Below are 13130 nucleotides of genomic sequence, written 5' to 3' on the forward strand. Positions count from 1 at the left end.
TCTCTCTCTCTCCATCTCCCTCCTCACTGACCCCCACTCGCAGCATACCCCCTCATTGACTCCTCCGCACTGCCCTGATCCCATCAGTCCAATGCTCTTTTTTTTTGCTCCTACTCGTTCCTCCTCCTCCCCACCTCGGTCGGCCCTTGACTGTGGGGGCTGGGCTGGGCCGAGGTTCTTTCACTTTCCGGGCTTATCTCTGTCACACCACGCTGTCAAATTCTGGCTCAGTATTTCCCGTGGGGACCAGACTTGACTTTCCTTCTTCCCATCCCCCCATCCTCTCTTCCATACGGTGCTCCCAGTGCTTTGCCGGTTGTTTCCTTTGAAACAAGGCGCACGTGGGATCGCGCAAACAGTACTTGGGAAAGGTCGTGTTTTTTCTACCCTGCACCACTTACAGAACGTCTTGTTTTTTTTCTTCTTCTACCCCCCCTCCAGCTCATGTTCGAGCCGAAGATGAAACAGTCGAGGAAGATCTTGGGAAAAGCAGGGACGGCTCACGCACCGACGATGAAGTTGTTAAAAGGTGCTGCCCTCTATGGGTTTTTTAGTCTTTCTCTATTGTAATTGAACGAGTATTTGGAGGTTCAATCCTATAACTCGTATTGAATTTTTGAAATTAAAAAGTCAGAAAGGCTGCAAGATTACTGTGTAGTTCCAAACTGGCTCAGTCTTTCAAAGGACAAAGGCAACGTGACCCTATTGCCAGACAGATTCCTAGTGGCTTGAATTATCATTTTCAAAATTTGAAAGCAAAATGAGTGGATTATATTAATGCTGTTAGTACTTGAAAGATTGGAGTCTTTATCATGGAAACTGAATGGAAATACCTCATTATGGAAACAAACTCATGGCTTTGCATTCCTTCTCTGGCACCAAGAGCCCTATGATATAGCAGTCTCTGGTTTTAAATCTAGAATTATTTCATCTTGCATTGATGTACCATTCAGCTTATTTTCACGAGTTTATTCGTATTTCACTTTAGTGAAGCTCAACTTGGAGGTGAGCCAGATCTTTGTAACCTTGACAAGCATGTACAAAATAGACATTTTTGCAATAACTTGATTTTGTAGTCATACAGTTTGAGATCAGGTCCAGGCTCAGTCGTAAGCTATCTATCTGCCCCCAGTTTAGAGTTATGGAGATCAACAACCCTGAAAAAGGCCTTTGGCCCATTATGTCCACACCTGTCAAAAACAACCACCTAACTGTTAACCCCAATTCTTATCCCATAGCCTTGTTTGCCTTGGCATCACAAATACATCTAAAAAAGTGTTTCTGCCTCTAAACCTCTTGCTGACAGAGTTCCACATTTCCACCATCCTCTGGCTGAAAAGATTTTTTCTCTCATCTCCTTAAGCAATTTGCCCCTTGCCATAAATCCATGCCCTCTGCTTATTGATGTTACCAAGGGGAAAAGTTTCTCCCTGTCGACTTTATCTATGCCCCTCAATTTTATGCACCTCAATGTTCTCCCTTAATCTCCTCTGTAAGGAAAACTACTCCAAGTCTAACATCTTTCTCCAGCACTGAAACTTCCCAGCCTGGGCAGCCTCCTCTTCACTCTCTCTTGTGCTATCCCATTCTTCCTACAATCTGGATTGTAGAACTGCACACAATGCTCTATGGTCTAACTGGTATTTTATACAGTTTATCTGTATTTGGTGTTAATAACTTAGTATTGAATTCTATAAATTTTAGAATTATTCCCCATACAAATTTTTTAACAAAAGATCTCGTGTAAAATATTGACTTTATTGATGATCAAGTTCTGAATCTAACACCCTCTGTCGACTTCGGTAGGGAGGAAGAAGCTATTCAGTTGGATGGACTGAATCCTGCCCAAGTTAAAGAAATCAGGGAAAAGGCTGAGAAGTTTATGTTTCAAGCAGAGGTTAACAGAATGATGAAGCTGATCATTAATTCATTGTATAAAAACAAGGAAGTAAGTGTTTTTTTTTACATGTTTTGTTTCTGAAATTGATTTTCAACTTTTAGAATTGGTATCCTGTCCCCATGTGGAATTCCAAATTTGGCACTCTTACAGTAGCAAAGTATGCTGAGTTTGAAAGCTCAGTTAACATTTTTTCTATTGATTGCATAATCTTTTCATTGTTCTAGGGTTGAGAGTAGAGTGACAAAACTATGTACCTTTTTTTAATACAGTTTTGATGTCAATAATTGATTGACACTATTCTTGTTAATGGCTGTGGTGTTTTGATATCCTCCACAATAATACCAAGTTAGGATTGCTGACATGTAAGGTTGTCAAAGTTAGATACCATCTCCAGTACAGTCTCTTGTATTTTATGGTAACTATATTTGACTGCAGGATATTAACTTAATGTTTACTGTTGTCAGATATTTCTCCGTGAACTGATTTCTAATGCTTCTGATGCTCTGGACAAGATCCGGTTGATATCTCTCACAAATGATACTGCACTACATGCCACAGAAGAGATGACCATTAAGATAAAGGTTAAATTTCTTTCGTTAAATTTGATGTAGTTAATGTTGCTGGATTAACTAAGATCACTGTAATAAAGACTTTGATCAGGTCAAGCATCGTGACAGCATTTGGTCCACATGAAATGTAAGATTATAGCTTGTGCTAAACTAATGGAAGTTGTCTAGTAGACCATTCAGCACCTCCCAACTGTTCTGTGTTTTTGGGGGTGGCTCAGTGGTTAGCACTGCTGCCTCACAGCACCAGAGTCCCAGGTTTGATTCCAGCCTTGGGGGACTGTGCAAACTCAACACAGACATTTTTCCCCGTGTCTGCGTGGGTTTCCTCCGGGTGTTCCGGTTTCCTCCACAATCCAAAGATGTGCAGGTCAGTTGAATTGGCCATGCTAAATTGCCCATAGTGTTAAGTGCATTAGTCAGAGGGGGGTGGGTTACTCTTCAGAGGGTAGGTGTGGACTGGTTGGGCCGAAGGGCCTGTTTCCACACGAGGGAATCTAAATAAAGATCATGGCAAATGTGTCTAAACTCTCTCTACCATTGGCCCCATTTTTCCATAATGTTTTGCTTAACATATCTGATTTAATATTAATTATCTAGCATCAACTGCCTTTTGTACCAAATATCTGTCATCCTTTGTGTGGAAATGTTTCCCAACATCTCCCCTGAACAGTCTATCTCCTAATAGTCAGACTACACTCCCTAACTCTAGATTACCCAACTGATGGAAATAATTTTATCCACCCTGTCTTTTCCTCTTTAATACCTTTTTTAAAGGTATCAATCAGATCACCTCTTGACTCTTCTAAATATTAGAAAACAGGCCTAATTTGTATAATCACTACTTGTAACTAAAACCCAGCAGTCCAGGTATCATTCCTGTAAATCCCGTTGTGCTGTTTACTTTCTCTATCTGCTTCCACCCCATGCCAAAATTATCCTTACTAATGTGTGGTGTCTAGATCTGCTTACATTGCTCCAAGTGGGGTCTAAATGGGGTTTGTATAACTGCATTATAACTTGTGCATCCTTGTACTTTAGTCCTCTAGGTGTAAAGGCCAGCATTTCTGTTGGATTTCTTGATTATTTTCTGCACCGTTTGTGCCATTTTAAAGATCTAGATCTGTCTCTTTGGACGTCCACTGTATTTAACTTTGTGCTATATAGAAAGTACCCTGGTCTATCCTTTAGTCCAAACTGGATAACCTCTCTCTCGTCTCCATTGAACTATCTGCCACGATTTTGCCCATTCACTTGCTCTACCAATAGCACTTTATAATTTTATGCTATAATCTACAATGCTGCTTAACTTTGTCAGCAGATTTAGATATGACTTTCTATACCATTATCCCAGTTGATATACATGTGAATAATTGAGGCCCTTAAAACATCCTTTTGGGACACCACTGGTCTTGTCCTACTAATCTGAGTACCTGAGTCGAGAGTGTGATGCTGGAAAAGCAGAGCAGTTCAGGCAACATCTGAGGAGCAGGAGAATCAATGTTTTGGGCAAAAGCCTTTTATCAGGAATTTGAGTACCTAACCATTATGTCTACTTTCTGTGGCAAACCACTCAATTCATTTTCCAGCCATATGAGTAATGTGCCCTCCATTTGTATGATTCTACTTTAAAACCTTTTTCATGGGATCATGCAAACAATTTCCATAGATATTCCCCTGTCCACTACCTTAGTCACCTTAGTATTTACATGAGGCATATTACAAGTTGTACTGCAAGTAATACATAATTTTTAGGCACCATGGAGAGCATAGAGCTGATTAGAATGGGGTGATTGTTATAAAATCTTGTAAAGTTGCTAATAAGAGAGTAAATTTTGTTCTTAATTCTGAATGCAATGTCAATAAAGCTTGGAAAATCTATACTTTCTCCCCAGGCTGACAAAGAGAAGAACATGTTGCATGTCATGGATACAGGCATTGGAATGACAAAGGATGAGCTGATTAAAAACCTTGGCACAATTGCAAAGTCTGGAACAAGTGAATTCTTAAATAAGCTGACCGAGATGCAAAGTGATGATCAATCTACCTCTGAGTTGATTGGTCAGTTTGGAGTTGGATTTTACTCCGCTTTCTTGGTGGCAGATAAGGTTATTGTAACATCAAAGCACAACAATGGTACACAGCACATCTGGGAATCTGACTCCAATGAGTTCTCTATCATAGAGGATCCACGAGGAAATACCTTAGGACGTGGTACTACTATTTCGTAAGTTTATAAGCTTGGATTCTTTCAGTATGTAGTTCCTCAAATGGCCTGGGCTTGGAAACTGCATTCTTTTGATCTGAAATTATCCAAGTATGAACCAGCTGGCAATGCAATTACTATTGCTGGCCAATGCAACAATCATAATAGATTTCTACAACTTACTGCTATAAAGTGTTGATTGTTGAATTACTAAATTGTGTGGAGTTGTCTAACTTCGTGTTCTGTTGACCTTTTTAGATTAGTATTAAAGGAAGAGGCATCTGACTACCTTGAACTGGACACCATCAAAAATCTTGTAAAGAAATACTCTCAATTTATCAACTTCCCTATCTATATCTGGAGCAGCAAGGTAATTTAGTAGCAAATTTGGACAGATACAGTAAACTCATAACTTCTAAATTTTAATAAGCTTATCTTAATAGACAGAAACTGTAGAAGAACCAATGGATGAGGAAGAAACAAAGGAAAAAGAAGAAACTGATGATGAGGCAGCAGTTGAAGAGGAAGATGAAGAAAAGAAGGCTAAAACTAAGAAAGTATGAATGTTTTTAGCCATTTAATTGTGTTCACAAAATCAGAATTGGTTGAGGAAGGATGCTTGTTGGGATGTGGATAGTGGTTGTTGCCAGAGATCAGGTTTTGCGAAGTAATAACTTGGGAGATACCTCTGGGGGAATGGGGTTGAGGAGGAGGGGCCATGCATAACTTCAGGTGATGAGGGAGTTGAACCTGTGCTGGTATCACACTGTATTGCAAACTAGCTGTTCACCCAACTGGAAGGTTGTAGTAGACTTGGGGTTGATGGCAGACTTGCCAAATGATTGGATCACTCTTAACTTGGGCTGTCAAGATGACTGTAGTCTTCTTTCAAGTGACCGTAATCTTCAATGGTTGATCTGAAGCTGGATCAACCACTAGAAAACCATGATAACAAGAATATTTTTTGGATGGGGGAGTGCCGAACCAGAGGACACAGCTTAAAAATATGTGGTAAACCATTTAGGACAAGAGATGAGGAGAAACTTCTTCACCCAGAGTGTGGAATGCTCTGCCCCAGAGGGCAGTGGAGGCCCAGTCTCTGGATTCATTTAAGAAAGAGTTGGATAGAGCGCTCAAGGATAGTGGAATCAAGGGTTATGGAGATAAGGCAGGAACAGGATACTGATGATCAGCCATGATGATATTGAATGGTGATGCAGGCTCAGGGCAGAATGGCCTACTCCTGCACCTACTGTCTATTGGATCAAAGCATGTTAATAGTTGGAGCTCAGGCTTAAGGGTTCTAAATACTAGGTCCTGTGATCCTATCTTCCAGCGTTGACTTGATTCTTAATTTTTATGCAGGTTGAGAAAACAGTCTGGGATTGGGAGCTGATGAATGATATCAAACCAATCTGGCAAAGACCAAGTAAAGAAATAGAAGATGAAGAATATACAGCTTTTTACAAGACCTTCTCAAAGGTAATTTTTCTAGAATCTGAGCTCCTATTTTTGTTACAAACTTTGTGCAGCTTAAGTGCTGTCAAAGTGACTGCTCTGGTAACCACTACCTAATCAGTTCATTGTGAAGGGCCAGGTTGCATTTTGGCTTAGTGTTGCTGGAAAAGTGCAGCAGGTCAGGCAGCATCAAAGGAGTAGGAGAATCGATGTTTTGGGCATAAGCCCTTCAGGCTTATGCCCGGAACGTTGATTCTCCTGCTCCTATGCTGACTGACCTGCTGCGCTTTTCTAGCAACACATTAAGCTCTGTTCTCCAGCATCTGCAGTCCTCACTTTCTCCATATTGCATTTTAAACAACGTTTGTTGCTGATGTTCTGGACTGTGATCAGACTAGCAAGAATGAAACAAAATTGTGGAAGTGGTTTGAAATATTAAATGTACCATCCCATGAATTGACTTATTTCCTTTCTGTTCAGGATTCTGATGAACCAATAGCTCATATCCACTTCACTGCTGAAGGAGAGGTCACATTCAAGTCTATCTTATTTGTGCCTAAAACTGCACCCCGTGGCTTATTTGATGAATACGGATCGAAGAAGTCAGACTTCATTAAGGTATGCTACTCTTTTTTTTTTTAAGAAAGGTTAGACTTGAATTGCTACAGCACGTTTTCATAATACATGTGGTTCAAGTATTTACATCTCTTCAGTAATTTATGCATTTTGGTCTAGTTTTCACTCTCTTAATCTAATGACTTCTGCTTGCAGCTATTTGTTCGCAGAGTGTTCATCACAGATGACTTCCATGACATGATGCCAAAGTATTTGAATTTCATCAAGGGTGTGGTAAGTAGTCATTAAATGATACTTCTAATGGATTAGAGTTAGAATCCTACAGCGTAGAAACAGGCCCAACAAGTCCACACTGACCCACTGAGGAGTGATTCCAATCCCACCATCCCACATTTACCACTGACTAATACAGACCTACACATTCCTGAACACTGGACAATTGGGTATGGCCAGTTCACCTAAACTGTTTGGCCTGTGGGGGCACCTGAATGAAACCCACACAGACATTGGGATAATGAGTGAACTCCCTGGAGATGCCAGAGGTTGGAATTGAACCTGGGTCCCTGGTGCTGAGGCAGCAGTGCTAACCACTGAACCACCATGTCGCCCCAAGTTGCTGGTTCAAGAGTTTATTGTACTTTATCTGAAAACTAATGTTCACCATTGCCTGCTGAGACTGAATAAATTACATTGCTGTTAGTAACTGAATTTTGAATTGATGTCTATGCAGGTGTCCATGAATGAGTAATAGGTATAGGGGTAGGACATCCATTCCCTTGACCCTACCCCATTTTAAAATCATTGATCTGTCCAAAGCCACTGTTCCTTTTTGTGCCAGCTTATCAAAGGCCTTAACTCTTTCAAAAATCTATCCACCTCCTAAATTTCAGTGATCTAGTTTCCAAAATGCAACTCTTTGAAATAGAATTCCAGATAGTCTTGTATTTTCTGTACGTTCCTTTTGAATCATTCCAAATGAGTCGTTATTCTGTAACTTTCCCTAGATACAGATGTCTCCACTAATGGAAACTTTTCTACCCTGTCAAGTCCCTTGCAAATTTTTTGTATCGATAAACCATACACTTAAATGTGTAAAGGCCTAGCTTGTTCAACCATTAAGTTAACTCATTATCATCCCAGGAAATAGCCTAATGACTTTTTTAAACTGTCTCCAATGTTAATATACACTTGACTACATTACCAAAAACTGTGTACTGTTCTTTGTGGCCTCTCTCTGTTCTGTGGAGTTACAGTAAGAACTTCCTGTTTTCAGCTATTTCCTTGTGGGCTTAGTATTTTCCCAATAACAGATGTTAAAACAATTTGGCCTATAGTTTCCTGCTTTTGTCTCACTCTGTCCTCAAACAGGGTTGTCACACCAGTGGTAGTCCAATTGGCTGGAAATCTCCCAAATCCAGTAAGGTCTAATTTAGACCAATGACTGTACTATCTCTGTAACCACTTCCTTTCAAAACCCCTGGATGCAGGTCATCAGATGTTGATGATCTATCTGCCTTTAGTTCCATTTGTTTGTCAAATACTTTATTCCCAGTTTACTGATTTTGCCTATGGTATGTTCATAGCATGAAGGCTAATGCAAAATATTGCCTTAAATTATTTGGAATTCCAAATTCTAACATCACCTGGTTTCTCCTACATTGTGATTTTTGCCTTTTTAAATTTTGTCCCACTCCTTAACTGCCTTTACTATCCACAAATAGTTTTCCTCCTCCAATCCTTTTGAACTTGAATGATTTTTGAGTATTGAAATATGTGCCACTGACCTTTCACAGTCTATCTTCTTCCCAGCCTGCATTTTCAAACTCGTGTCTTCATACCTCTGTAATAGACTCTTATTTGATGGCATTGGTTTGAGACCCAATTGCTCTTCCTCAAATAGAATTTGAAGTTCTACCATGTGATTGCTATCTCAAAGAGAATACTTAATGTATTTTTGGGTAGATTATGAAACCTGCATTTTAAAAAGTAACACCCATGAAGCACTACACAAATTTTTCTTTCATACTGATGTTTACCATAATTTGTCTTGTCAATATGTAGATTAAAGCCACCTATGACAATGAGACCTGTAGATGTCTTGCACCAATGACTGACTTCCCTTGTTGTTCTTAATTTCCATAAATTGATTCCACAATACTATCTATCTATTACACCTATATCATTGCTGGACAGATACCGTTAGTAATAGTACTCCCATTTTTGCCTATTCTTCCAGACAGTAAATATCTCAATTTTGAGTTCCCAGTGCTGGTTGCCACCTTGCAACTGTCACTATGTATATCAATGTACTCCATGAATTCCCAAACAGTCAAAACTGTTAAATCCAGATGCTTAAACACTTGTGGCAGTATGAAACATATAGTCAATGTGAATGTGAGGCATGTTTGGAATTACTAACTGGAATTTTTCAGTATACTAGATTTGGTCAAGTGGAGTCTAATCCTTCTTAACTGCTCTTGATATTTTAATTATGGAAGTTATTTTAACACTGATCTTTTTTTTTTCTCCCACCCCAACAGGTGGATTCTGATGATCTACCTCTGAATGTGTCCCGTGAGACTTTGCAACAGCACAAATTGTTGAAGGTGATGTATTCGTTGCCTTGATTTAAAGCCGACGTGCTCCTGATTTCCATTCCCTGCTGTCACTTGAAGTATGGTGACCCTTTGGTTAAACCACCCACCAGCTGCATGTGTCTGTTGGCTAGAGAGCAGTTGAGGGGTCTTTTGGGACTCTAGACATTTTTTACCACTCCTCCTCTTGTGCTTCAGATGTTAGAAATTAAAATGAAGTAAAACTCTTTTAGGTTGAACGTTTCTAACCTAATTTTAGCTTTAAGTATAATAAATGCTTTAAAGCCTCACCCATCAGCACTTGAGTAGATTCAATTCTCTACAGTGTGGAAACAGGCCCTTCAGCCCAACAAGTCCACACTGCCCCTCCCAAAGAGAAACCCACCCAAACCCATTGCCCTACCCTATATTTACCCGACTAACGCACTTAACATTAGGCAATTTAGCATGGCCAATTCACCTGACCTGCACATCTTTGGATTGTGGGAGGAAACCAGAGCACCCGGAGGAAACCCACGCAGACAGAATGTGCAAACCCCACAGACAGGCGGGAATCGAACCCAGGACCCTGGTGCTGTGAGGCAGCAGTGCTAACCACTGAGCCACCGTGTCACCCTAATGCAAACATTTGCATTATTCTCAAACCTAACTAATTATCTCTTTCCCTCTTTCTCTCTCTTTCCCCCCCCCCCCCCATAGGTTATTAGAAAGAAGCTTGTACGCAAAACTCTAGATATGATCAAGAAGATTGCAGAGGAGAAGTATGAAGATGAATTCTGGAAGGAATTTGGAACTAATATTAAGCTAGGTGTAATTGAGGATCACTCCAACAGAACACGTTTGGCCAAATTACTACGTTTCCAGTCCTCTAACCATGAAACCAAGCGGACCAGCTTGGAGCAGTACTTGGAAAGGATGAAAGAGAAGCAAGACAAGATATACTTCATGGCTGGATCAAGCCGAAAAGAGGTGCGATTGTTAACATTGAGAAAGTTGTAAATGAACAGGTGTGCTAAAAGTAATACTTGCCATGTGAATAATACTACAGTACTTTGTGCAAAATGGAGTCTTGACTCAAACTGTACAATATAAACAACTTTTTTTAACAGGGTGAATCTTCTCCCTTTGTTGAACGACTACTGAAGAAGGGTTATGAGGTTCTATATCTGACAGAACCGGTTGATGAATACTGCATCCAAGCTTTGCCTGAATTTGATGGAAAGCGATTCCAGAATGTTGCAAAAGAAGGGCTAAAATTTGATGAAAGTGAAAAGGCTAAAGAGAAACATGAAGCAATGGAGAAAGAGTATGAGCCACTCTTAACCTGGCTAAAGGACAAAGCACTAAAAGATAAGGTATGTGACTGAATGACACACTTAAGATAACAAGCTCGTTCACATTTTTACTGGGATGTGAGGATGCTTCAATCTTGTTGCAGCAGCAAAAATAAACTTCAGATATAACACTTAAAGTAATAGGTAAACCTTGTAAATTTCTACTCCATTGTAGAATCTTAGCAAGAAAATGCTATTTCCAAAGAACAGGTTACTTCTAAATGCCAAGTGGTAAATGAAGGCAGAATTTAATTCAAATGGAACCTTATAGTGACAATCAATTAATATATTAAATCACTCAAGTATTTTTTGTATTTTTGGAAGGACACTTATGTCCACTAATATAAAGCTGAAAGGAAATTTTAAACTTTTTTTTTTCTCTTTTTTTTAAAGATTGAGAAGGCTGTGCTGTCCCAGCGTCTCACAGATTCTCCTAGTGCACTTGTGGCCAGCCAGTATGGATGGTCAGGTAATATGGAAAGAATAATGAAGGCACAAGCCTACCAGACTGGAAAAGATATTTCAACAAAGTAAGTTTTTTTTTAAATTTTAAACAGTAATGTCCAAAGTTGCTGGTATTGGGTCAGAATATCTAAGAGCCTAAATCTAAATTTAGATTTATGATTTGATGCAGGGCACTTATTAAAATATTTCAATTTGTTGCTTAACAATCCAGTGCACATTATGCACTTGTAATTTTTTCATACCAGCCCTTAGTTTTAAAACTGAATGGACTATCTTAACACCTTTTGTTAGTACAGGGAGGAATGACTAAGATTTGACTAGCATCTTTCATAATAGTAATTAGTTTATGAACTCTTCCAGTTACTATTCTAGTCAAAAGAAGACATTTGAAGTAAATCCAAGACATCCTTTGATAAAAGAGATGCTGAAACGAGTTAAGGTACGTTTTTTTTAATTTGGAAAAGCCATATTTGAGATGGTCCAGTTGTAATATGCTAATTTGATTTGTGCTTTACTGGGATGAAGGGAGTTTGTCAGATTTGGGTTTATTGTGTCCACTTGTTACAAACCAATTAAATGGTTCTCAGTAATATACAGCAATTGCTAACAGTATCTTTTTAAACACTAGTTTAAAAAAACTATTATTGGTACTGGGCAAGTCAGGCAGAAGCAGTGTAAATCTCTTTTAGCATACTATGCATGTGCAACAATTTGCAGTGTTAACTGAGATGCATTAGTCTTTAATTTTCATCCATTTTGTAAAATCTATCCTGAGGCTTTGTTCTAATGTGAAACTTTGTTTCCTTCAGGAAAATGAGGATGACCAGACTGCCACAGACCTTGCTGTGGTATTATTAGAGACCGCCACATTACGTTCTGGTTACCAATTACCAGACACAAAGGCATATGGTGATAGAATTGAAAGAATGCTTCGTCTAAGCATGAACATCGATCTTAATGAACAGGTATACCATTGTGTTGGCTAAACCTTTTTTGAATTTTCTTTCAGCAAAATCTTCAGTTGGGTCAGTGCCCTTTTTTTTCAGGGTGGAAGAACCTAACTGACAGCATTGTGGAAGTGAAATTATTTGAATTACATACTAGTTACTGAAATTATTCCTTTTTTAGGTTGAAGAATATGAAGAGATTTCTGAAGAGGCTGAAGAACAAGATGACAAAGAAGATGCAGAAGATGTTGCTGATGGTGATGATGATGAAGCAGAAGAAAAACAGACTGAGGTGGGTTTAACATCTTTTAAGGCTATTGCTTTGTTATGCAAAGTGATAAGAGTTTAGGTTCAGTTTCCATATCAAAGTTTTATTGGTTAACTGTAAAGTCCTGCTGTCTCAAACTTGCTCAGTTAAATTCATCACCAGTTGTCTCTCAGCTATGTCCCTGTTTTTGGGGTTTTAGTTCAACTGGCTGGAGGGCTGCTCTCATGCATCACAAGCTAGCCATATGTTATGGTCAGAGTTTGACTTTTACACATGTACAATAATGCAAAGACAACTTGCTAAATCTGTTAAATGTTTCTTCCCACTTCCAGGATTCCACAGATGTAAAAGATGAATTGTAAGGAATTTGAAGACTGCAATTTTACACTGGGGAGGTGTAATATACTGATGAGACCATTGAACAGGATGAACAAACAATTCATTTATCCCTATTAAAGGTCTGGGAGGGCAAAAGTTTTGTATGTTACTTTCCTTCAAGTGAAACGACTGTAAATTTGTAATATTTAAAAATTACTTGTGAAACTTGTTGTGTAAACCATAAAACTTTTCCACAAAATTTGTTAAAGCTTGTTTTGATATTAAGTTGATCATTCAATGAAATCCATTTAGAAACTAAATTGCTGCTGTGTAAAACGTTTCAATCTCTATCAATTCGGCCTGCAAGATCCTAGGTATAGGATTTGCAGACTTGGCACTCGACTCTACTATCTAAACATCAATCTAGTAAGGTGTCAGGAATGACTCTGAAGTGCTAAGTCACAGCCCACTAAGTTTCCTCATTTTTGATTAAATTTC

At 39.0% G+C, this 13130-nt stretch overlaps 1 protein-coding gene across 1 annotated transcript in view; it reads left to right on the forward strand.

The window, feature by feature from the left end:
- Positions 1–12952, forward strand: part of hsp90b1 (heat shock protein 90, beta (grp94), member 1) — a 13728-nt gene extending 776 nt beyond the window's left edge. The window contains exons 2-18 of the mRNA XM_043709929.1: positions 442–529; positions 1807–1948; positions 2365–2481; positions 4362–4693; positions 4931–5042; positions 5116–5229; positions 6038–6154; positions 6611–6748; positions 6902–6979; positions 9247–9312; positions 10000–10269; positions 10410–10655; positions 11028–11164; positions 11460–11538; positions 11909–12064; positions 12228–12338; positions 12647–12952. Of these exons, the coding sequence (XP_043565864.1) occupies positions 442–529; positions 1807–1948; positions 2365–2481; positions 4362–4693; positions 4931–5042; positions 5116–5229; positions 6038–6154; positions 6611–6748; positions 6902–6979; positions 9247–9312; positions 10000–10269; positions 10410–10655; positions 11028–11164; positions 11460–11538; positions 11909–12064; positions 12228–12338; positions 12647–12676 (2333 nt within the window). The 3' untranslated portion in view covers positions 12677–12952. The remainder of the gene's footprint in view (positions 1–441; positions 530–1806; positions 1949–2364; positions 2482–4361; positions 4694–4930; positions 5043–5115; positions 5230–6037; positions 6155–6610; positions 6749–6901; positions 6980–9246; positions 9313–9999; positions 10270–10409; positions 10656–11027; positions 11165–11459; positions 11539–11908; positions 12065–12227; positions 12339–12646) is intronic.
- Positions 12953–13130: the final 178 nt, after the last annotated feature.

This window comes from Chiloscyllium plagiosum, chromosome 19 (assembly GCF_004010195.1).
Source record: "Chiloscyllium plagiosum isolate BGI_BamShark_2017 chromosome 19, ASM401019v2, whole genome shotgun sequence".
Classification (NCBI taxonomy): domain Eukaryota; kingdom Metazoa; phylum Chordata; class Chondrichthyes; order Orectolobiformes; family Hemiscylliidae; genus Chiloscyllium; species Chiloscyllium plagiosum.